This window comes from Mobula hypostoma, unplaced genomic scaffold (assembly GCF_963921235.1).
Source record: "Mobula hypostoma unplaced genomic scaffold, sMobHyp1.1 scaffold_91, whole genome shotgun sequence".
Taxonomy (NCBI): domain Eukaryota; kingdom Metazoa; phylum Chordata; class Chondrichthyes; order Myliobatiformes; family Myliobatidae; genus Mobula; species Mobula hypostoma.
In genome coordinates, this window is record NW_026948190.1 from 129,221 (window position 1) to 153,222 (window position 24,002).

Here is a 24,002-nt window from a genome sequence, read left to right on the forward strand (position 1 = left end):
GAGGGAGGGGGTGACACGCGGAGGGTGTAGGGGAGGGAGGGGGTGACGGAGACGGGGAGGGTGTAGGGGAGGGAGGGGGTGACGGAGACGGGGAGGGGTGTAGGGGAGGGAGGGGGTGATGGAGACGGGGAGGGGTGTAGGGGAGGGAGGGGATTGAGACAGGGAGGGGTGTAGGGGAGGGATGGGGTGATGGAGACGGGGAGGGGTGTAGGGGAGGGATGGGGTGATGGAGACCGGGAGGGTGTAGGGGAGGGAGGGGGTGATGGAGACGGGGAGGGGTGTAGGGGAGGGAGGGTGTGATCGAGACGGGGAGGGGTTTAGGGGAGGGAGGGGGTGATGGAGACGGGGAGGGGTGCAGGGGAGGGAGGGGGTGATAGAGACGGGGAGGGGTGTAGGGGAGGGAGTGGGTGACGGAGACGGGGAGGGTGTAGGGGAGGGGGGGTGATGGAGACGGGGAAGGTGTAGGGGAGGGAGGGGGTGATGGAGACGGGGAGGGTGTAGGGGAGGGAGGGGGTGATGGAGACGGGGAGGGGTGTAGGGGAGGGAGGGGGTGATGGAGACGGGGAGGGGTGTAGGGGAGGGAGGGGGTGATGGAGACGGGGAGGGGTGTAGTGGAGGGAGGGGGTGATGGAGACGGGGAGGGGTGTAGGGGAGGGAGGGGGTGATGGAGACGGGGAGGGGTGTGGGGGAGGGAGGGGGTGATGGAGACGGGGAGGGGTGTAGGGGAGGGAGGGGGTGATGGAGACGGGGAGGGTGTAGGGGAGGGAGGGGGTGATGGAGACGGGGAGGGGTGTAGTGGAGGGAGGGGGTGATGGAGACGGGGAGGGTGTAGGGGAGGTAGGGGGTGTTGGAGACGGGGAGGGGTGTAGGGGAGGGAGTGGGTGACGGAGACGGGGAGGGTGTAGGGGAGGGAGGGGGTGACGGAGACGGGGAGGGGTGTAGGGGAGGGAGGGGGTGACGGAGACGGGGAGGGGTGTAGGGGAGGGAGGGGGTGACGGAGACGGGGAGGGGTGTAGGGGAGGGAGGGGGTGACGGAGACTGGGAGGGGTGTAGGGGAGGGAGGGGGTGACGGAGACGGGGAGGGTGTAGGGGAGGGAGGGGGTGATGGAGACGGGGAGGGGTGTAGGGGAGGGAGGGGGTGATGGAGACGGGGAGGGGTGTAGGGGAGGGAGGGGGTGATGGAGACGGGGAGGGGTGTAGGGGAGGGATGGGGTGATGGAGACGGGGAGGGTGTAGGGGAGGGAGGGGGTGATGGAGACGGGGAGGGGTGTAGGGGAGGGAGGGGGTGATGGAGACGGGGAGGGGTGTAGGGGAGGGAGGGGGTGACGGAGACGGGGAGGGTGTAGAGGAGGGAGGGGGTGACGGAGACGGGGAGGGGTCTAGGGGAGGGAGGGGGTGACGGAGACGGGGAGGGGTGTAGGGGAGGGAGGGGGTGACGGAGACGGGGAGGGGTGTAGGGGAGGGAGGGGGTGACGGAGACGGGGAGGGTGTAGGGGAGGGAGGGGGTGACGGAGACGGGGAGGGTGTAGGGGAGGGAGGGGGTGACGGAGACGGGGAGGGGTGTAGGGGAGGGAGGGGGTGATGGAGACGGGGAGGGTGTAGGGGAGGGAGGGGGTGATTGAGACAGGGAGGGGTGTAGGGGAGGGATGGGGTGATGGAGACGGGGAGGGGTGTAGGGGAGGGAGGGGGTGATGGAGACGGGGAGGGGTGTAGGGGAGGGAGGGTGTGATCGAGACGGGGAGGGGTTTAGGGGAGGGAGGGGGTGATGGAGACGGGGAGGGGTGCAGGGGAGGGAGGGGGTGATAGAGACGGGGAGGGGTGTAGGGGAGGGAGTGGGTGACGGAGACGGGGAGGGTGTAGGGGAGGGGGGGTGATGGAGACGGGGAAGGTGTAGGGGAGGGAGGGGGTGATGGAGACGGGGAGGGTGTAGGGGAGGGAGGGGGTGATGGAGACGGGGAGGGGTGTAGGGGAGGGAGGGGGTGATGGAGACGGGGAGGGGTGTAGGGGAGGGAGGGGGTGATGGAGACGGGGAGGGGTGTAGTGGAGGGAGGGGGTGATGGAGACGGGGAGGGGTGTAGGGGAGGGAGGGGGTGATGGAGACGGGGAGGGGTGTGGGGGAGGGAGGGGGTGATGGAGACGGGGAGGGGTGTAGGGGAGGGAGGGGGTGATGGAGACGGGGAGGGTGTAGGGGAGGGAGGGGGTGATGGAGACGGGGAGGGTGTAGTGGAGGGAGGGGGTGATGGAGACGGGGAGGGTGTAGGGGAGGTAGGGGGTGATGGAGACGGGGAGGGGTGTAGGGGTGGGAGGGGGTGATGGAGACGGGGAGGGGTGTAGGGGAGGGAGGGGGTGATGGAGACGGGGAGGGGTGTAGGGGTGGGAGGGGGTGATGGAGACGGGGAGAGTGTAGGGGAGGGAGGGGGTGATGGAGACGGGGAGGGTGTAGGGGAGGGAGGGGGTGATGGAGACGGGGAGGGTGTAGGGGAGGGAGGGGGTGATGGAGACGGGGAGGGTGTAGGGGAGGGAGGGGGTGATGGAGACGGGGAGGGTGTAGGGGAGGGAGTGGGTGACGGAGACGGGGAGGGGTGTAGGGGAGGGAGGGGGTGACGGAGACGGGGAGGGTGTAGGGGAGGGAGGGGGTGACGGAGACGGGGAGGGGTGTAGGGGAGGGAGGGTGTGACGGAGACGGGGAGGGGTGTAGGGGAGGGAGGGTGTGATGGAGACGGGGAGGGGTGTAGGGGAGGGAGGGGGTGACGGAGACGGGGAGGGGTGTAGGGGAGGGAGGGGGTGACGGAGACGGGGAGGGTGTAGGGGAGGGATGGGGTGACGGAGACGGGGAGGGTGTAGGGGAGGGAGGGGGTGATGGAGACGGGGAGGGTGTAGGGGAGGGATGGGGTGATGGAGACGGGGAGGGTGTAGGGGAGGGAGGGTGTGATGGAGACGGGGAGGGTGTAGGGGAGGGAGGGGGTGACGGAGATGGTGAGGGGTGTAGGGGAGGGAGGGGGTGACGGAGACGGGGAGGGGTGTAGGGGAGGGAGGGGGTGATGGAGACGGGGAGGGGTGTAGGGGAGGGAGGGGGTGACGGAGACGGGGAGGGGTGTAGGGGAGGGAGGGGGTGATGGAGACGGGGAGGGTGTAGGGGAGGGATGGGGTGACGGAGACGGTGAGGGGTGTAGGGGAGGGAGGGGGTGATGGAGATGGGGAGGTGTGTAGGGGAGTGAGGGGGTGATGGAGACGGGGAGGGGTGCAGGGGAGGGAGGGGGTGATGGAGACTGTGAGGGGTGTAGGGGAGTGAGGGGGTGATGGAGATGGGGAGGGGTGTAGGGGAGGGAGGGGGTGATGGAGACGGGGAGGGTGTAGGGGAGGGATGGGGTGATGGAGACGGGGAGGGTGTAGGGGAGGGAGGGTGTGATGGAGACAGGGAGGGTGTAGGGGAGGGAGGGGGTGACGGAGACGGGGAGGGTGTAGGGGAGGGAGGGGGTGATGGAGACGGGGAGGGGTGTAGGGGAGGGAGGGGGTGACGGAGACGGGGAGGGTGTAGGGGAGGGAGGGGGTGACGGAGATGGGGAGGGGTGTAGGGGAGGGAGGGGGTGATGGAGATGGGGAGGGTGTAGGGGAGGGAGGGGATGATGGAGACGGGGAGGGGTGTAGGGGAGGGAGGGGGTGATGGAGACGGGGAGGGGTGTTGGAGAGGGAGGGGGTGACGGAGACGGGGAGGGTGTAGGGGAGGGAGGGGGTGATGGAGATGGGGAGGGTGTAGGGGAGGGAGGGGATGATGGAGACGGGGAGGGGTGTAGGGGAGGGAGGGGGTGATGGAGACTGGGAGGGTGTAGGGGAGGGAGGGGGTGATGGAGACGGGGAGGGGTGTAGAGGAGGGAGGGGGTGATGAAGACGGGGAGGGTGTAGGGGAGGGAGGGGATGACGGAGACGGGGAGGGGTGTAGGGGAGGGAGGGGGTGGTGGAGACGGGGAGGGGTGTAGGGGAGGGAGGGGGTGGTGGAGTCGGGGAGGGGTGTAGGGGAGGGAGGGGGTGGTGGAGACGGGGAGGGGTGTAGGGGAGGGAGGGGGTGATGGAGACTGGGAGGGTGTAGGGGAGGGAGGGGATGACGGAGACGGGGAGGGGTGTAGGGGAGGGAGGGGGTGGTGGAGACGGGGAGGGGTGTAGGGGAGGGAGGGGGTGGTGGAGACGGGGAGGGGTGTAGGGGAGGGAGGGGGTGATGGAGACGGGGAGGGGTGTAGGGGAGGGAGGGGGTGGTGGAGACGGGGAGGGGTGTAGGGGAGGGAGGGGGTGGTGGAGACGGGGAGGGGTGATGACAATAGGTTGTGTTGTTCAGCCAAGAAGGGAATTCGTTCTGTGTCACTGATTCCTCCTTTCTTTTTCCCCTCCCTGCACACCCCGGCCCCCCCCACCCCAGGAATGATCGACCTGCCCTGTACACAGGACAACAGCAGCCTGCGCTCCCTCATCGAGAAGCCCCCGATCTGCGGCAACTCCTTCACGCTGCTGACAGGAACTCTGCTCACCGGCTTCCGTCTGCACACTGGTCCGGTAAGGTAACACCGATCACCCGACCCCCATGACCTCACCCCCTCACCCCCTCACCCCCTCACCCCCTCACCCCCTCACCCCCTCACCCCCTCACCCCCTCACCCCTCACCCCCTCACCCCCTCACCCCTCACCCCCTCACCCCTCACCCCTCACCCCCTCACCCCTCGCCCCTCACCCCCTCACCCCCTCACCCCTCACCCCCTCACCCCTCGCCCCCTCGCCCCCTCACCCCTCGCCCCCTCGCCCCCTCACCCCTCGCCCCCTCACCCCTCGCCCCCTCACCCCTCACCCCCCGCCCCCTCGCCCCCTCACCCCCTCACCCCTCACCCCTCGCCCCCTCACCCCTCACCCCTCGCCCCCTCACCCCTCACCCCTCGCCCCCTCACCCCTCACCCCCTCACCCCCTCACCCCCTCACCCCTCACCCCCTCACCCCCTCACCCCCTCACCCCTCACCCCCTCACCCCTCACCCCCTCACCCCTCACCCCCTCACCCCCTCACCCCCTCACCCCCTCACCCCTCACCCCCTCACCCCCTCACCCCCTCACCCCCTCACCCCCTCACCCCTCACCCCCTCACCCCTCACCCCTCACCCCTCACCCCCTCACCCCTCACCCCTCACCCCTCACCCCTCACCCCTCACCCCCTACCCCCTCACCGCTCACCCCCCTCACCCCCCTCACCCCCCTCACCCCCCTCACCCCCTCACCCCCTCACCCCTCACCCCCCTCACCCCCTCACCCCTCACCCCCTCACCCCTCACCCCCTCACCCCCCTCACCCCCCTCACCCCCCTCACCCCCCTCACCCCCTCACCCCCCTCACCCCTCACCCCCCTCACCCCCCTCACCCCTCACCCCCCTCACCCCTCACCCCCCTCACCCCTCACACCCCTCACCCCCTCACCCCTCTCACCCCCTCACCCCTCACCCCCTCACCCCTCACCCCTCTCACCCCTCACCCCTCACCCCCTCACCCCTCACCCCTCACCCCTCACCCCCTCACCCCTCACCCCCTCACCCCTCACCCCTCACCCCCTCACCCCTCACCCCTCACCCCTCACCCCCTCACCCCTCACCCCCCTCACCCCCTCACCCCTCACCCCCTCACCCCTCACCCCCTCACCCCTCACCCCTCACCCCTCACCCCTCACCCCTCACCCTGCACACCGGTCTGGTGACGTGACACCTATCACCCGACCCCCATGACCTCTCCCTTCTGCCCTCACCCCATCACCCCCTCACCCCGCACACCAGTCCGGTAACGTGACACCGATCACCTGACCCCCACAACCTCACCCCCTCACCCCCTCACCCCCTCACCCCCTCACCCCCAAACCCACTCACCCTGCACACCAGTCCGGTGACAACACCGATCACCCGACCCCCATAACCTCACCCCCTCAACCCCTCACCCCCTCACACCCCTCACCCCCTCACCCCCTCACCCCTCACCCCCTCACCCCCTCACCCCTCACCCCCTCACCCCCTCACCCCTCACCCCTCACCCCTCACCCCCTCACCCCCTCACCCCTCACCCCCTCACCCCTCACCCCCTCACCCCCCTCACCCCCCTCACCCCCCTCACCCCCCTCACCCCTCACCCCCTCACCCCCAAACCCACTCACCCTGCACACCAGTCCGGTGACAACACCGATCACCCGACCCCCATAACCTCACCCCCTCACCCCCTCAACCCCTCACCCCCTCACCCCATCACCCCATCACCCCTCACCCACTCACCCCCTCACCCCCAAACCCCTCACCCCTCACCCCGGTGACGTCACCCCTCACCCACCCCCACAACCTCTCCCCTCTCCCCCTCACCCCTCACACCGGTCCGGTACGTGACACCCATCCTCACCCCCCTCACCCCCTCACCCCCCTCACCCCCTCACCCCCTCACCCCCTCACCCCCTCACCCCCTCACCCCCTCACCCCCTCACCCCCTCACCCCCTCACCCCTCACCCCCTCACCCCCTCACCCCCTCACCCCCTCACCCCTCACCCCCTCACCCCCTCACCCCCTCACCCCCCACCCCCTCACCCCCTCACCCCCTCACCCCTCACCCCTCACCCCCTCACCCCTCACCCCCCTCACCCCCCTCACCCCTCACCCCTCACCCCCCTCACCCCTCACCCCCTCACCCCCACCCCTCACCCCCCTCACCCCCTCACCCCTCACCCCTCACCCCCTCACCCCCCTCACCCCTCACCCCTCACCCCTCACCCCTCACCCCTCACCCCGCACACCAGTCCGGTAACGTGACACCCATCACCTGATCCCCACAACCTCACCCCCTCACCCCCTCACCCCCTCACCCCCTCACCCCATCACCCCATCACCCACTCACCCCCAAACCCACTCACCCTGCACACCAGTCCGGTGACGTAACACCGATCACCCGACCCCCACAACCTCTCCCCTCTCCCCCTCAGCCTGCACACCGGTCCGGTGACGTGTGACCCTCACCCCCTCACCCCCTCACCCCCTCACCACCTCACCCCCTCACCACCTCACCCCCTCACCCCTCACCACCTCACCCCCTCACCCCCTCACCCCTCACCCCCTCACCCCCTCACCCCTCACCCCCTCACCCCCTCACCCCTCACCCCCTCACCCCCTCACCCCTCACCCCCTCACCCCTCACCCCCTCACCCCTCACCCCCTCACCCCTCACCCCCTCACCCCCTCACCCCTCACCCCCTCACCCCTCACCCCCTCACCCCTCACCCCCTCACCCCTCACCCCCTCACCCCTCACCCCCTCACCCCCTCACCCCTCACCCCTCACCCCCTCACCCCTCACCCCTCACCCCTCACCCCCTCACCCCTCACCACCTCAACCCCCTCACCCCCTCACCCCTCACCCCTCACCCCTCCCCCTCTCACCCCTCACCCCCTCACCCCTCACCCCCTCACCCCTCACCACCTCACCCCCTCACCACCTCACCCCCTCACCACCTCACCCCCTCACCCCTCACCCCCTCACCCCCTCACCCCCTCACCCCTCACCCCTCAACCCTCACCCCTCAACCCCTCACCCCTCACCCCCTCACCCCTCACCCCTCACCCCCTCACCCCTCACCCCCTCACCCCTCACCACCTCACCCCCTCACCCCCTCAACCCCTCAACCCCTCAACCCCTCACCCCCTCAACCCCTCAACCCCTCACCCCCTCACCCCATCACCCCATCACCCCATCACCCACTCACCCCATCACCCACTCACCCCCAAACCCACTCACCCTGCACACCAGTCCGGTGACATAACACCGATCACCCGACCCCCACAACCTCTCCCCTCTCCCCCTCAGCCTGCACACCGGTCCGGTGACGTGACACCCATCACCTAACCCTCACCCCCTCACCCCCTCACCCCCTCACCACCTCACCCCCTCACCCCTCACCCCCTCACCCCCTCACCCCCTCACCCCCTCACCCCCTCACCCCTCACCCCTCACCCCCTCACCACCTCAACCCCTCACCCCTCACCCCCTCACCACCTCACCCCCTCACCCCCTCACCCCCTCACCCCTCACCCCTCACCCCTCACCCCCTCACCCCTCACCACCTCACCCCCTCACCCCTCACCCCTCACCCCCTCACCCCTCACCCCTCACCCCCTCACCCCTCACCACCTCAACCCCTCACCACCTCACCCCCTCACCACCTCACCCCCTCACCCCCTCACCCCCTCTCCCCCTCACCCCCTCACCACCTCACCCCCTCACCCCCTCACCCCTCCCCCCCTCACCCCCTCACCCCCTCACCCCTCACCCCCTCACCCCCTCACCCCTCACCCCCTCACCCCTCACCCCCTCACCCCTCACCCCCTCACCCCCCCCCCTCCCCCTCACCCCCCTCACCCCCTCACCCCTCACCCCTCACCCCCTCACCCCTCACCCCTCACCCCTCACCCCGCACACCAGTCCGGTAACGTGACACCCATCACCTGATCCCCACAACCTCACCCCCTCACCCCCTCAACCCCCCTCACCCCCTCAACCCCCCTCACCCCCCCTCACCCCCTCACCCCCTCACCCCGCACACCAGTCCGGTAACGTGACTCCGATCACCTGACCCCCACAACCTCACCCCCTCACCCCCTCACCCCCTCAACCCCCCTCACCCCCTCAACCCCCTCACCCCCCCTAACCCCTCACCCTCAAACCCCTCACCCCTCACCCCTCACCCCCAAACCCCTCACCCCTCACCCCCCCTCACCCCCTCACCCCCCCTCACCCCCTCACCCCCTCACCCCCCCTCACCCCCTCACCCCCCCTCACCCCCTCACCCCCTCACCCCCCCTCCCCCTCCCCCCTCACCCCTCACCCCGCACACCAGTCCGGTAACGTGACACCCATCACCTGATACAACCTCACCGCCTCACCCCCTCAACCCCTCACCCCCAAACCCACTCACCCCCAAACCCCTCACCCCTCACCCCCTCACCCCTCAAACCCCTCACCCCCAAACCCCTCACCCCCAAACCCCTCACCCCCAAACCCCTCACCCCTCACCCCTCACCCCCAAACCCCTCACCCCCTCACCCCTCACCCTGCACACCAGTCCGGTGACGTGACTGATCACCTGACCCCCACAACCTCACCCCCTCACCCCCTCACCCCCTCACCCCCTCACCCCCTCACCCCCTCACCCCTCACCCCTCACCCCCTCACCCCCAAACCCACTCACCCTGCACACCAGTCCGGTGACAACACCGATCACCCGACCCCCATAACCTCACCCCCTCACCCCCTCAACCCCTCACCCCCTCACCCCCTCACCCCCTCACCCCCTCACCCCCTCACCCCTCACCCCTCACCCCTCACCCCGCACACCAGTCCGTTAACGTGACACCCATCACCTGACCCCCACAACCTCACCGCCTCACCCCCTCACCCCCTCACCCCCTCACCCCTCACCCCTCACCCCGCACACCAGTCCGGTGACGTGACACCGATCACCCGACCCCCACAACCTCACCCCTCACCCCTCACCCCTCACCCCTCACCTCTCACCCCTCACCCCTCACCCCTCTCCCCTCACCCCTCACCCCTCACCCCTCTCCCCTCACCCCTCACCCCTCACCCCTCTCCCCTCACCCCTCACCCCTCTCCCCTCACCCCTCACCCCTCTCCCCTCTCCCCTCTCCCCTCTCCCCTCACCCCCTCACCCCCTCACCCCCTCACCCCTCACCCCTCACCCTGCACACCGGTCCAGTAACGTGACACCGATCACCCGACCCCCATGACCTCTCCCCCTCACCCCCCCTCACCCCCTCACCCCTCACCCTGCACACCGGTCCGGTGACGTGACACCTATCACCCGACCCCCATGACCTGTCCCTTCTGCCCTCACCCCCTCACCCCCTCACCCCCTCACCCCGCACACCAGTCCGGTAACGTGACACCGATCACCCGACCCCCACGACCTCTCCCCTCTCCCCTCTCCCCTCTCCCCTCTCCCGTCTCCCCCTCACCCCTCACCCCCCTCCCCTCTCCCCCTCATCCCCCTCCCCTCACCCCCCTCTCCCCTCACCCCCCTCTCCCCTCACCCCCCTCTCCCCTCACCCCTCACCCCCCTCTCCCCTCACCCCTCACCCCCCTCCCCCCCTCCCCTCTCCCCCTCACCCCCCTCCCCTCTCCCCCTCACCCCCCTCCCCTCTCCCCCTCACCCCCCTCCCCTCTCCCCCTCACCCCTCACTTCTCACCCCGGTCCGGTGACGTGACACTGATCAACCGACCCCCATGACCTCTCCCCCTCACCCCCTCACCCCCTCACCCCCTCACCCCCTCACCCCCTCACCGCCTCACCGCCTCACCCTCTCACCCCCTCACCCCTCACCCCTCACCCTGCACACCGGTCCGGTGACGTGACACCTATCACCCGACCCCCATGACATCTCCCTTCTGCCCTCACCCCCTCACCCCCTCACCCCCTCACCCCGCACACCAGTCCGGTAACGTGACACCGATCACCCGACCCCCACAACCTCACCCCCTCACCCACTCACCCCCACAACCCCTCACCCCCTCACCCACTCACCCCCAAACCCACTCCCCCCCTCACCCCCTCACCGCCTCACCAGTCCGGTAACGTGACACCGATCACCCGACCCCCACAACCTCACCCCCTCACCCCCTCACCCACTCACCCCCAAACCCACTCACCCCCTCACCCACTCACCCCCAAACCCACTCACCCCCAAACCCCTCACCCCTCACCCCTCACCCCTCACCCCTCACCCTGCACACCAGTCCGGTGACGTGACTCCGATCACCTGACCCCCACAATCTCACCCCCTCACCGCCTCACCCCCTCACCTCCTCATCCCCCCTCACCCCCTCACCCCCTCACCCCCTCACCCACTCACCCCCAAACCCACTCACCCCCAAACCCCTCACCCCTCACCCCTCACCCTGCACACCAGTCCGGTGACGTGACTCCGATCACCTGACCCCCACAATCTCACCCCCTCACTGCCTCACCCCCTCACCTCCTCACCCCCCCTCACCCCCTCACCCACTCACCCCCAAACCCACTCACCCCCAAACCCCTCACCCCTCACCCCTCACCCCTCACCCTGCACACCAGTCCGGTGACGTGGCACCGATCACCCGACCCCCACAACCTCACCCCCTCACCGCCTCACCCCCTCACCCCCTCACCCCTCACCCTGCACACCAGTCCGGTAACGTGACACCGATCACCCGACCCCCATGATCTCCCCCCTTTCCCCCTCACCCCCTTTCCCCCTCACCCCCTCACCCCCTTTCCCCCTCACCCCCTTTCCCCCTCACCCCCTCACCCCCTCACCCCCTCTCCCCCTCTCCCCCTCTCCCCGCTCCTCCGCCCCTCACCTCCCCTCACCTCCCCTCACCCCCTCACCCCCTCACCCTGCACACCAGTCCGGTGACGTGACACCGATTACCCGACCCCCACAACCTCACCCCCTCACCGCCTCACCCCCTCACCCCTCACCCCTCACCCTGCACACCAGTCCGGTGACGTTACACCGATCACCCGACCCCCATGACCTCTCCCCTCACCCCTCACCCCTCACCCTCACCCTCACCCCTCACCCCTCACCCCTCACCCCTCACCCTGCACACCAGTCCGGTGACGTGACACCGATCACCCGACCCCCACAACCTCTCCCCTCACCCCTCACCCCTCACCCCTCACCCCTCACCCTGCACACCGGTCCGGTAACGTGACACCGATCACCCGACCCCCACGACCTCTCCCCTCTCCCCCTCACCCCCTCTCCCCCTCACCCATCACCCTGCACACCAGTCCGGTAACGTGACACCTATCACCCGACCCCCACAACCTCTCCCCTCTTCCCCTCTTCCCCTCTTCCCCTCTTCCCCTCTTCCCCTCTTCCCCTCTTCCCCTCTTCCCCTCTTCCCCTCTCCCCCTCACACCGGTCCGGTGACGTGACACCGATCACCCGACCCCCCAGAACCTCTCCCCTCTTCCCCTCTTCCCCTCACCCCTCACCCCTCACCCCTCACCCCTCACCCTGCACACCGGTCCGGTGACATGACACTGATCACCCGACAAATAGTAATATGTAAATTATGACAGGAAATAAGTCCAGGACCAGCCTATTGGCTCAGGGTGTCTGACCCTCCAAGGGAGGAGTTGTAAAGTTTGATGGCCACAGGCAGGAATGACTTCCTATGACGCTCTGTGTTGCATCTCGGTGGAATGAGTCTCTGGCTGAATGTACTCCTGTGCCCACCCAGTACATTATGTAGTGGATGGGAGACATTGTCCAAGATGGCATGCAACTTAGACAGCATCCTCTTTTCAGACACCACCGTCAGAGAGTCCAGTTCCATCCCCACAACATCACTGACCTTACAAATGAGTTTGTTGATTCTGTTGGTGTCTGCTACCCTCAGCCTGCTGCCCCAGCACACAACAGCAAACATGATCGCACTGGCCACCACAGACTCGTAGAACATCCTCAGCATCGTCCGGCAGATGTTAAAGGACCTCAGTCTCCTCAGAAAATAGAGACGGCTCTGACCCTTCTTGTAGACAGCCTCAGTGTTCCTTGACCAGTCCAGTTTATTGTCAATTCGTATCCCCAGGCATTTGTAATCCTCCACCATGTCCACACTGACCCCCTGGATGGAAACGGGGGTCACCAGTACCTTAGCTCTCCTCAGGTCTACCACCAGCTCCTTAGTCTTTTTCACATTAAGCTGCAGATAATTCTGCTCACACCATGTGACAAAGTTTCCTACCGTAGCCCTGTACTCAGCCTCATCTCCCTTGCTGATGCATCCAACTATGGCAGAGTCATCAGAAAACTTCTGAAGATGACAAGACTCTGTGCAGTAGTTGAAGTCCGAGGTGTAAATGGTGAAGAGAAAGGGAGACAAGACAGTCCCCTGTGGAGCCCCAGTGCTGCTGATCACTCTGTCGGACACACACTGTTGCAAGCACACGTACTGTGGTCTGCCAGTCAGGTAATCAAGAATCCATGACACCAGGAAAGCATCCACCTGCATCTCTGTCAGCTTCTCCCCCAGCAGAGCAGGCCGGATAGTGTTGAACGCACTGGAGAAGTCAAAAAACATGACCCTCACAGTGCTCGCTGGCTTGTCCAGATGGGCGTAGACACGGTTCAGCAGGTAGACGATGGCATCCTCAACTCCTAGTCGGGGCTGGTAGGTGAACTGGAGGGGATCTAAGTGTGGCCTGACTATAGGCCGGAGCAGCTCCAGAACAAGTCTCTCCAGGGTCTTCATGATGTGGGAGGTCAATGCCACCGGTCTGTAGTCACTGAGGCCGCTGGGGCGCGGTGTCTTCAGCACAGGGACGAGGCAGGACGTCTTCCACAGCACAGGATCCCTCCGGAGCCTCAGGCTCAGGTTGAATACACGGTGAAGTACTCCACATAGCTGAGGGGCACAAGCTTTGAGCACCCTGGTCCTGACACCATCCGGTCCTGCAGCCTTGCTTGGGTTGAGACGTTTCAGTTGTCTTCTCACCTGTTCAGCTGTGAAGCCCACCGTGGTGGTTTCATGTGGGGAAGGGGTATACTCATGAGAGCAGGGTGGGGGACTGTGAGGAGGGGTAGGAGGGGAGAGTGGAATATGTGTTGGTTGGGGGCCGACAACAGATGGCTCATGTGGGGTATGGGCAGGGGCCACAATGTCAAATCTGTTAAAGAAGAGGTTAAGTTCGTTGGCCCTGTCCACACTGCCTTCCGCTCCTCTGTTGCTAGTTTGCCGAAACCCAGTGATGGTCCTCATCCCCCTCCAGACCTCTCTCATGTTGTTCTGCTGGAGTTTCCACTCAAGCTTCCTCCTGTACCTGTCTTTAGCCTCCCTGATCCTGGCTTTCAGGTCCCTCTGTATTGCCCTCAGCTCCTCCCTATTTCCATCTCTAAACGCCCTCTTTTTAGCGTTCAGGATGACCTTAATGCCCTCTGTCACCCATGGCTTGTTATTTGAATAACAAAGGACAGTTCTTGTTGGAACATTGCAGTCCACACAGAAGTTGATGTAATCAGTGATGCACTCTGTGAGCCCATCAATATCCTCTCCATGTGGCTCACAGAGTGCCTGCCAGTCTGTCACCTCAAAACAACCCTGGAGCGCCTCATAAGCCTCCTCCGACCATTTCCTCACTGTCCTCGAGGTTGCAGGTTTACTCTTCACCAGAGGTTGTGATCTGACCTTCCCAATGGGGGGAGGGGAGAGGAGCTGTATGCATCCTTAACGTTAGCATAGCACCTCACCTCCACAACCTCTCCCCTCTCCCCCTCACCTGTCACCCTGCACACTGGTCCCGTATTGTAATAGTGATCACCTCACCTCCACAACCTCTCCCCTCTCCCCCTCACCCTGCATCTTTCTGATGTTTGAGGTTAATCACTGCTCCTGAACCTGGTGGTGTGGGTCCTGAGGCTCCTGTACCTCCTTCCTGATGTTTGAGGGGTAGTAACTGTCCCTGAACCTGGTGGTGTGGGTCCTGAGGCTCCTGTACCTCCTTCCTGATGTTTGAGGGGTAATAACTGTTCCTGAACCTGGTCGTGGGAGTCCTGAGGCTCCTGTACCTCCTTCCTGATGGTTGAGGGGTAATAACTGTTCCTGAACCTGGTGGTGTGAGTCCTGAGGCTCCTGTACCTCCTTCCTGATGTTTGAGGGTAATAACTGTTCCTGAACCTGGTGGTGTGGGTCCTGAGGCTCCTGTACCTCCTTCCTGATGGTTGAGGGGTAATAACTGTTCCTGAACCTAGTGGTGTGGGTCCTGAGGCTCCTGTACCTCCTTACCAATGTTTGAGGGGTAATTACTGTCCCTGAACCTGGTGGTGTGGGTCCTGAGGCTCCTGTATCTCCTTCCTGATGTTTGAGGGGTAATAACTGTCCCTGAACCTGGTGGTGTGAGTCCTGAGGCTCCTGTATCTCCTTCCTGATGTTTGAGAGGTAATAACTGTCCCTGAATCTGGTGGTGTGGGTCCTGAGGCTCCTGTACCTCCTTCCTGATGTTTGAGGGGTAATAACTGTTCCTGAACCTGGTGGTGTGGGTCCTGAGGCTTCTGTACCTCCTTCCTGATGATTGAGCGTTAATAACTGTTCCTGAACCTGGTGGTGTGGGTCCTGAGGCTCCTGTACCTCCTTCCTGATGTTTGAGGGATAATAACTGTCCCTGAACCTGGTGGTGTGAGTCCTGAGGCTCCTGTATCTCCTTCCTGATGTTTGAGGATAATAACTGTTCCTGAACCTGGTGGTGTGAGTCCTGAGGCTCCTGTACCTCCTTCCTGAATGTTGAGGGATAATAACTGTCCCTGAACCTGGTGGTGTGGGTCCTGAGGCTCCTGTATCTCCTTCCTGATGTTTGAGGGGTAATTACTGTCCCTGAACCTGGTGGTGTGGGTCCTGAGGCTCCTGTATCTCCTTCCTGATGTTTGAGTGGTAATAACTGTCCCTGAACCTGGTGGTGTGAGTCCTGAGGCTCCTGTATCTCCTTCCTGATGTTTGAGAGGTAATAACTGTCCCTGAATCTGGTGGTGTAGGTCCTGAGGCTCCTGTACCTCCTTCCTGATGTTTGAGGGGTAATAACTGTTCCTGAACCTGGTGGTGTGGGTCCTGAGGCTTCTGTACCTCCTTCCTGATGATTGAGCGTTAATAACTGTTCCTGAACCTGGTGGTGTGGGTCCTGAGGCTCCTGTACCTCCTTCCTGATGGTTGAGGGGTAATAACTGTTCCTGAACCTAGTGGTGTGGGTCCTGAGGCTCCTGTACCTCCTTCCTGATGTTTGAGGGGTAATAACTGTTCCTGAACCTGGTCGTGGGAGTCCTGAGGCTCCTGTACCTCCTTCCTGAATGTTGAGGGTTAATAACTGTTCATGAACCTGGTGGTGTGAGTCCTGAGGCTCCTCTACCTCCTTCCTGATGTTTGAGGATAATAACTGTCCCTGAACCTGGTGGTGTGAGTCCTGAGGCTCCTGTACCTCCTTCCTGATGTCTGAGGGATAATAACTGTTCCTGAACCTGGTGGTGTGAGTCCTGAGGCTCCTGTATCTCCTTCCTGATGTTTGAGGGGTAATAACTGTCCCTGAACCTGGTGGTTTGGGTCCTGAGGCTCCTGTACCTCCTTCCTGATGTTTGAGGGGTAATAACTGTTCCTGAACCTGGTGGTGTGAGTCCTGAGGCTCCTGTACCTCCTTCCTGATGTCTGAGGGATAATAACTGTTCCTGAACCTGGTGGTGTGAGTCCTGAGGCTGCTGTATCTCCTTCCTGATGGCAGCAGCAAGAAGAGAGCCTGGCCTGTGCGGTGGGGGTGGGGGTCCCTGGTGATGGATGCTGATTCCCTGCGACAGTGTTTTGGGGAGATCTGCTCAGTCGTGGGGAGGTGTTTACCTGCGATGGACTGGGCCAAATCCACGACTTTTTATCGGGGTTTCCACTCAAGGTCGTTGGTGCTCCGGTACCAGGCTGTGACGCAGCCAGTCAGTACGCTCTGCGCCACACGTCTGTGGAAGTTTATCAAAGTTTTCGATCGTGCCAAATCTTTGCAAGCTGCTCAGGAAGTCAGGGCAGCGCTGTGGTTTCTTTGCAGTTGCACTTCACGAGCTGGGCCCGGGACACATCGTCTGCAACGGTGCCGCTGAGGGATCTGCGGTTGCTGATCCTTCGATGAGGACTGGCTCCTGGCTCCTCAGCTTTCCTCCTCCCGAGGACAGTAATCAGCCCCTTGAGCGGGAGGCTGTCGTCTCTGCACCACTCAGACAGATTTCCACTGTCCCCTCCTGTATGCTGACTGACCACCACCTTTCATTCAGCCCACGGCAGTGGGTTCGTCAGCAGACTTGTATACGGTGTTGGAGCTGAGCTGGTCCGCAGTGATAGGTGTGAAGCGAGTGGATTAGCGGGTTAAGCAGACGTCCCTGTGGTGTTCCCGTGCTAATGAGATGGTGGAGGAGATCTTACTGCCAATCCAAGCCGAGTGGGGTCTACAAGTGAGGAAATCCAGACTCCAATGGCACAAGGAGGAACCGCGGCCCAGGTTTTGGAATTTAGTGATTAGTTTTCAGGGGATTACGGTACCGAATACCGAGCTGTAATCGACAAAACAACATCCTGATGGATGCATCTTTGCTGTCCAGATATTCCGGGGTTGAGTGAAGAGCCGTCAAGGTGGCGTCTGGCGTAGAGCTGTTGCTCCGGTCGGCAAATCGGAGCGGATCCAAGTCGCCACTCGGACAGGAGCTGATACGCTTCAATGCCACCCTCTCAGGACTCTTCATCACTGTGGATCTAAGTGCCACTGGGCGAGAGTCGCCGAGGCAGGTTACCATGATCTTCCTGGGCACCGGTAGGACTGAAGCCCGCTTGAAGCAGGACCTCCGACCATCAGAGCATAAGATACAGGGGCTGAATTAGGCCATTTGGCCCATCGAGGCTATTCTGCCATTTCCGTCATGGCTGACCAATGTTTCCTCTCAGCCCCAGTCTCCTGCCCTCTCCCTGTATCCCTCCATGTGCTGACCAATCAAGAATCTATCATCCTCTGCCTTAAATGTCATAAAGACTTGGCCTCCACAGCCGCCTGTGGCGAAGGATTTCACCACTCTCTGGCTAAAGAAATTCCTCCTCATCTCTGTTCTAAAAGGACGCCCCTCGATTCTGAGGGTGTGTCCTCTGGTCTGGGACTCTCCCACCAGAGGGATCGTCCTCTCCACGTCCACTCTATCTCAGCCTTTCACCATTCGATAGGTTTCAATGAGGGCACCCCTCATTCTTCTGAATTCCAGTGAATACAGGCCCAGGGCCATCAAACGCTCTTCATATGACAAGGCATTCAATCCTGGGATTATTTTCGTGAGCCTCCTCTGAACCCTCTCCAGATTCAACACATTCTTTCTAAGATAAGGCGCCCAAAACTTTACGTGACTCGCCAGTGCTTTATAAAATTTCAACATCACATCCTTGCTTTTGTATTCTAGTCCTCTTGAAATGAACGCTAACATTGCATTTGCCTTCCTCACCACAGACTCAGCCCGCAAGTTAACCTTCAGGGAATCCTGCGCGAGGACTCCCAAGTCCCTTTGCACTTCGGATTTCAGAATTTTCTCCACATTTAGAATACAGTCTGTGCTTTAATTTCTTCTACCAAAGTGCGTGACCATGCATTTCCCAGCACTGTATTCCATCTGCCACTTCTTCGCCCATGCTCCCAATCTGTCTACGTCCTTCTGTAGCCTCTCGACTTCCTCAAAACTACCCGCCCCTCCACCTATCTTTGTACCGCCTGCAAACGTTGCAACAACGCCATCAATTCCAGCATCAAAGTCATTGACATATAACATAAAAAGAATCGGTCCCAACACAGACCCCTGTGGGACACCGCTGGTCACCGGCAGCCAGTCAGAAAAGGTTCCCCTTTATTCCCACTCTTTGCCTCCTGACAATCAGCCACTGGTTTATCCATGCTGGAATCTTTCCTGTAAAGCCACGGGCTCATAGCTTGTTAAACGGCCTCACGTGTGGGCACCTTGTCAAAGGCCTTCTGAAGATCCAAGTACGCAACGTCAACCGATTCTCCTTCGGCTATCCTGCTTGTTACTTCTTCAAAGAATTTCGACTGATTTGTCAGGCAAGATTTTCCCTTGAGGAAACCAAGCTGACTGCTGCCTATTTTATCTTGTGCCTCCAAGCACCCTGAAACCTCATCATCAATAATCGACTCCCAACATCTTCCCAGACACTGAGGTCAGACCCACTGGCCTCTAGTTTCCTTTCATCGGCCTCTCTCCCTTCCTGAAGAGGGAGTGTCTGCTGAAGCGAGAGGTTAAAGATCTCAGTGAACATTCCAGCCAGTTGATCAGCACGGGTCTTCAGCCGGTGGCCAGGCACCTGTCCAGCCTGTCCGGGTGCTTTTGATGGGTTTGCCCTCCTGAAGGGGGCCCTGCATGTCAGCCTCAGACCTTGAAATCGCAGGACGATCGGGGACTGCGGGAGCTCGTGACGGGCCGTGGAAGCCCATGGTAGTTCGATGGTCAAAGCGAGCACAGAAGGCATTGAGCTCACCTGGAGGCGAAGCCCTGCTGTCCCCCCCAGCGTCCCTTGATCTTTACTCTATAAGAGGTGTTGGTGCACCAAGCCCTCACTGCTGTCGTGCGTGTCCCTTGTTGATACAAGTTCGGTCGGGAATTTCCACTTCGCCTGTGAGACGGATTTCCGGAGATCGTACCTGGACCTCCCGGGAGCCTTCCTGGTCTCCGGGCTTGAATGCGTCTGACCTGGCCCTCGGCAGGTCAGTGGATGTCACGGCTCATCCACGGCTTCCGGTTGCGGGGAGACTGAATGATTTTGTGGGGAATACGCTCGTCTACAACTATTCTCAGTGAAGTCTGTCGTAGCGTGGATGAAATCACTGGGGAGAGAGAGTCACTGGTAAGATATAAAGCAGCTCCTTTATTCGACGGAGACCCTTTCGGTGGAAAGGTCTGCTCGCCCAATGTGGGCTCGATATTTATTTGCTAAACACAAAGGACAATTCCTTCGAAGCTACATACAAAACATCACACCTTCTGACTTCATCCTTTCCTCCTGACGCCAACATGTCTGTGTTGGTACTCACAGCCTTTAGGAACGCAAGTTAAAGCCACAATACATTTATCTGGTATTTTACTTGCTAACACAGAGGACAATTGATATTTATAAAGTATAGATAAGGCTGTCTTCGAAACTACCTGTAAACCTCACACTTCCACCCGCAGCGTCTGGGCTAGAGTTCCGGTATTCACAGCTTTTAGGAAATGCATTGTTGTGAACTCAATCCACAGTACTTCGTCAAACAGAAAACTGGTGGCCAGAGTCATCTACCCGGAAACTCACTCTAACAAACTGCATGACAACCATGGGGCATTCCTTCAGTCCCTCAGGACGGCCCAGAGCACCGACTCGAAGCAATCCCAGAGCCGTTTCTCTGCCTCCCCCGACCGCCCCTCTCTGTTGTCCTAATCTCTGGAGTTTTGTCCTTTAGCCTCAGCCTGCGCACAGGACGGCCAAGTGGCCCGATTTTCCGAAACATGGTCTGGGCGTGGAGCAGTCGGCGTTCCTTATCTTGGCGTGACAGTGGTCCAGAGCGTGGGGACCTCTGGTGCTCCAGGCTGTAACGCTGATGGAGATTGGGCAGGGTTTTTGTCCAACGAGCCTGGCTGACAGCCCCGACTGTGATCTCAAATGCGTCGCGATAAAGTGTTCGTTGTTTGGAGACGGCATCAAGTGCTTGATTATCGTGGCAACGTGGGGCCCCCCCCCACCCCATCTTTAGCCGAGACCGAAACGTTCTACCAGCGGGACGCACTACTTTTTATAGAAAACTGCTGAAATGAAATGCCTCGCAGTAGAAACTTTAATCGGGGCATTACACTTAAACATAGAAACATAGAAAATAGTTGCAGGAGTAGGCCATTCGGCCCTTCGAGCCTGCACCGCCATTTATTATGATCATGGCTGATCATCCAACTCAGAACCCCGCCCCAGCCTTCCCTCCATACCCCCTGACCCCCGTAGCCACAAGGGCCATATCTAACTCCCGCTTAAACATAGCCAATGAACTGGCCTCAACAGTTTCCTGTGGCAGAGAATTCCACAGATTCACCACTCTCTGTGTGAAGAAGTTTTTCCTAATCTCAGTCCTAAAAGGCTTCCCCTTTATCCTCAAACTGTGACCCCTCGTTCTAGGTGCCGTATCTGCTTGCTTGAGAGTTGGGTCCACTGAGTCCTTCAGACAACGGTGAAATGTGTTGTTCATTCAGTCGATTTGAGCAATGCACTCTTAAAGGGAAATTGCATGTCACAGATTACAGTGAGAGTAATTCAGAAGAGGAATATTTATAAGTAGTGTATGTAGCCTGCAGATCGTCACCATGGTTCACCTCTTCCCCCTTCCTCTCCTCTCCCCTCCTTCATCCCTCTACCACATCTCTGAACACTGGTCCGGAGCGACAACACCCTCGAACTGAGAATGGGGTTTGGTCTCTCGGTCGCCTCTCCGCCCTGAGACCGAGGGGGGAGGGCTCCCTCGCGTTCTGACCCTCCCTCTGTTCCCCCACAGCTACCTGAGCAATACCGGCTGATGCACCTGCAGCCCCCCCGCAAGAAGAACCGTCACCGCCACAGGCACAGCCGCGCCCAGGACCCCGTGCCCCCAGGTGAGTGCTGATGGGACAGGGAGGTCGCCGTGCACTCCTGGTGTTGGGGCGGGGGGGGGGTGGGTGCGGTGATGGGATAGGGGAAGGTCACCGTGTACTCCTGCTGGGGGATGATGGGACGGGGAAGGTCGCAGTGTACTGGTGGGGGATGATGGGACACGGTGTCCTCCTGTTGGGGGGTGGGGTGATGGGACAGGGAAGGTCACTGTGTACTCCTGGTCGGGGATGATGGGACGGGGAAGGTCACCGTGTACTTCTGTTTGGGAGTGGGGTGATGGGATGGGGGAAGGTCACAGTGTACTCCTGGTGGGGGATGATGGGACAGGGAAGGTCACTGTGTACCCCTGGTGGGGACTGATGGGACGGGGAAGGTCCCTTGTATTCCTGGTGGGGGATGATGGGACGGGGAAGGTCACCGTGTACTCCTGTTTGGGGGTGGTGGGTGATGCGATAGGGAAGTTCAGTATGTACGCATGATGGGACAGAGAAGGTCACTGTGTTCCCTTGTGGGGGCTGTTGGGATGGGGAAGGTCACCGTGTACTCATGGTGGGCCATGATGGGACAGAGAAGGTCACTCGAGTGGGGTTTGGTGGATGGGGAAGGTCACCCTTGGTCGTCCACTGGGTGAGGGCTGATGGGACGTGGAAGAGAATGTCACCCTGTCCCTGTTGGGGATGATGGGAAAGAGGAGGTAACCATGTCCCCAGCTGAGAGCTGATAGGATGGTGAAGGTCAGCATGTGTCCGAGTGAGGGCTGATGCAAAGGGGGAGGTCACCCTCGGTGATTGTGGGAAGTGGGGGTGGTAATCATAGACACAAGTGTGGGTTGATGGGAAAGTGAAGGTCACTGTGTCCCAAGTAGGGCATTTTGTGGCAAGGAAGGTCACCGCATCTTTGTGCGGGGGATGGGGAAGGTCATAGTGTGCAGACGTAGGGTATTGCAGGATGGGGAAGGTCTCCATATCTCTGGGTGGTGGGCCATGATAGGAAGGACGTCAGTGGTGTTCCCTCTCTCTCCCTTTCTCTCCCTTTCTCTCCCATCTCTCCTCCCCCCCCCCCGGTGGGGGATGATGGGAAGGAGGAGGTCAGTAGTGCCCTCTCTCCAGGAGGGGGATGATGGGAAGGGGAAGGTCAGTGGTGCCCTCTCTCCAGGAGGGGGATGATGGGAAGGAGGAGGTCACTGATGTCACTCCCACCTGCAGAGACGCCGTCGGACTCGGACCACAAGAAGAAGAAAAAGAAGAAAGACGACGATCCCGACCGGAAAAAGAAGAAGAAGGAGAAGAAGAAGAAGAAGGTGAAGACTTGGGCAGAGGGAAGGGAAGGGGGGGAGTAACGAGGATAGAGAGGGGGTGATGGGGTCAGATGGGGCAGGGGGACAGAGAGAAAGGGAAGAGGCAGAGTGGGAGGGTAGTAATGGGGGAGAGGTGGAAGGTGGAATGGGTGGAGGGAAGGGAAAGAAGGGGTGGATGTGGGGAGGAAGGGAAGGGCTTGGGCAAGATAAAGGGGGAGAGTGGGAGGGGTAAATTGTGATGGGGAGGAGAGGTGAAAGGGGTGAGGATGGGGGATGGGGCATGATGGAGTGGTTAGGGGGAGGGTGGATGGTGATGGGGAGAGGGTGGTATGGGCGGGGGAAGGGATGGGGCAAGATGGAGGGGTTAAAGAGGGGGAGAGTGAGAGGGCAGGGTAAGTGGTAACGGGAGGGGGAGGATGAGAGGGGAAGGAGGCAAGAGAGGGGGGAGAAGAGGACGGACATGGTATCTGGGACCTGACCCCCTTCCCCCTTCCCTGTGCCCACAGAACCGTCACAGCCCCGATCACCCAGCACTGAGCACGGCACAGACTGGCAGCAGCCTGCGGTAGTGGGGGGGTGAGCCTGACCCAGTGACCCTTCACCTTCCTCCCCCCCCCCACAACATTGCCACAGTCTCCCAGGGGACACCGGTGGGCAGAGGCTCCCAGGAGCGGAGCCAGTGGATCCGGGACACTGTGTGGACCCGCTCTCCAGCAGGGAAGGCCCGGGCTGGCGCTGGTATCGCCCCCTCTCCTGCGCGGCACCGTCCCGCCCCGCCTCGTCTTGTTTACAGTGTGCAATAAAACGCTTTCTGTTCCTCCGTGACAGTGCCTCAGATCCTTCCGTCAAACCCCGCCTCCCCCCCCCCGCGGCTGTCGGGTGTGGTCACCGGGAGGGCGGGGAGGGGGAGGGTCGGGGAGAGGTGCAGGAACGAGGAGGAGGTTGCAGAGTCGGGCACGGGGAGGGCAGCGACGGAGATGGGGAACGGGGGCGGGGGGGGGAACGCCTCCAGAGACCGGGAGGGGGCGCAGGGGAGCAGTGGGTCCAGGAGGGAGGGAAGGAGAGAAAGGGAAAACGGGAAGTGAGGCCCGTGGCTCCCTGAAAGCTGGTCGCGGGTAGTCAAGGCGGAGGCGAAGATGTTTGACCTTCGTCAGTCAGGGCGCCGAGCGCAGGGGGTGGGCACGTTGTACTGCGGCTACAGAGGCCGTACCTCGGAGATCTGCAGTTGGGCTCTGATCGCCCGGCTGCAGGAGAGACGCCGTCGGGCTGGAAGGAGCGCAGAGGGAGGTTTACGAGGATGCCGCCGGGACTCAAGGGACTGGGTTGCGGAGAGAGGTGGGGCAGCTTGGGACTTTATTTCCTTGGAGAGTAGAAAGCGGCTTTATGGAAGTGTACAGAACCACGAGGGGTTTGGAGAGGGTGATGGTGCTCAGTAAGTTGAGGGCAGACGTGATCTCAAAGGGTCTTCACG

General features: G+C 62.0%; 1 protein-coding gene across 1 annotated transcript; it reads left to right on the plus strand.

Moving 5' to 3' along the window:
* Positions 1-4,413: 4,413 nt before the first annotated feature.
* med19b (mediator complex subunit 19b) lies at positions 4,414-23,356 on the plus strand. Its single transcript, XM_063039639.1, has 4 exons — positions 4,414-4,545; positions 21,140-21,236; positions 22,440-22,534; positions 23,038-23,356. Exons 1-4 carry the CDS (start codon positions 4,414-4,416, stop codon positions 23,098-23,100), a joined length of 387 nt encoding a protein of 128 aa, XP_062895709.1. The 3' UTR covers positions 23,101-23,356.
* Positions 23,357-24,002: the final 646 nt, after the last annotated feature.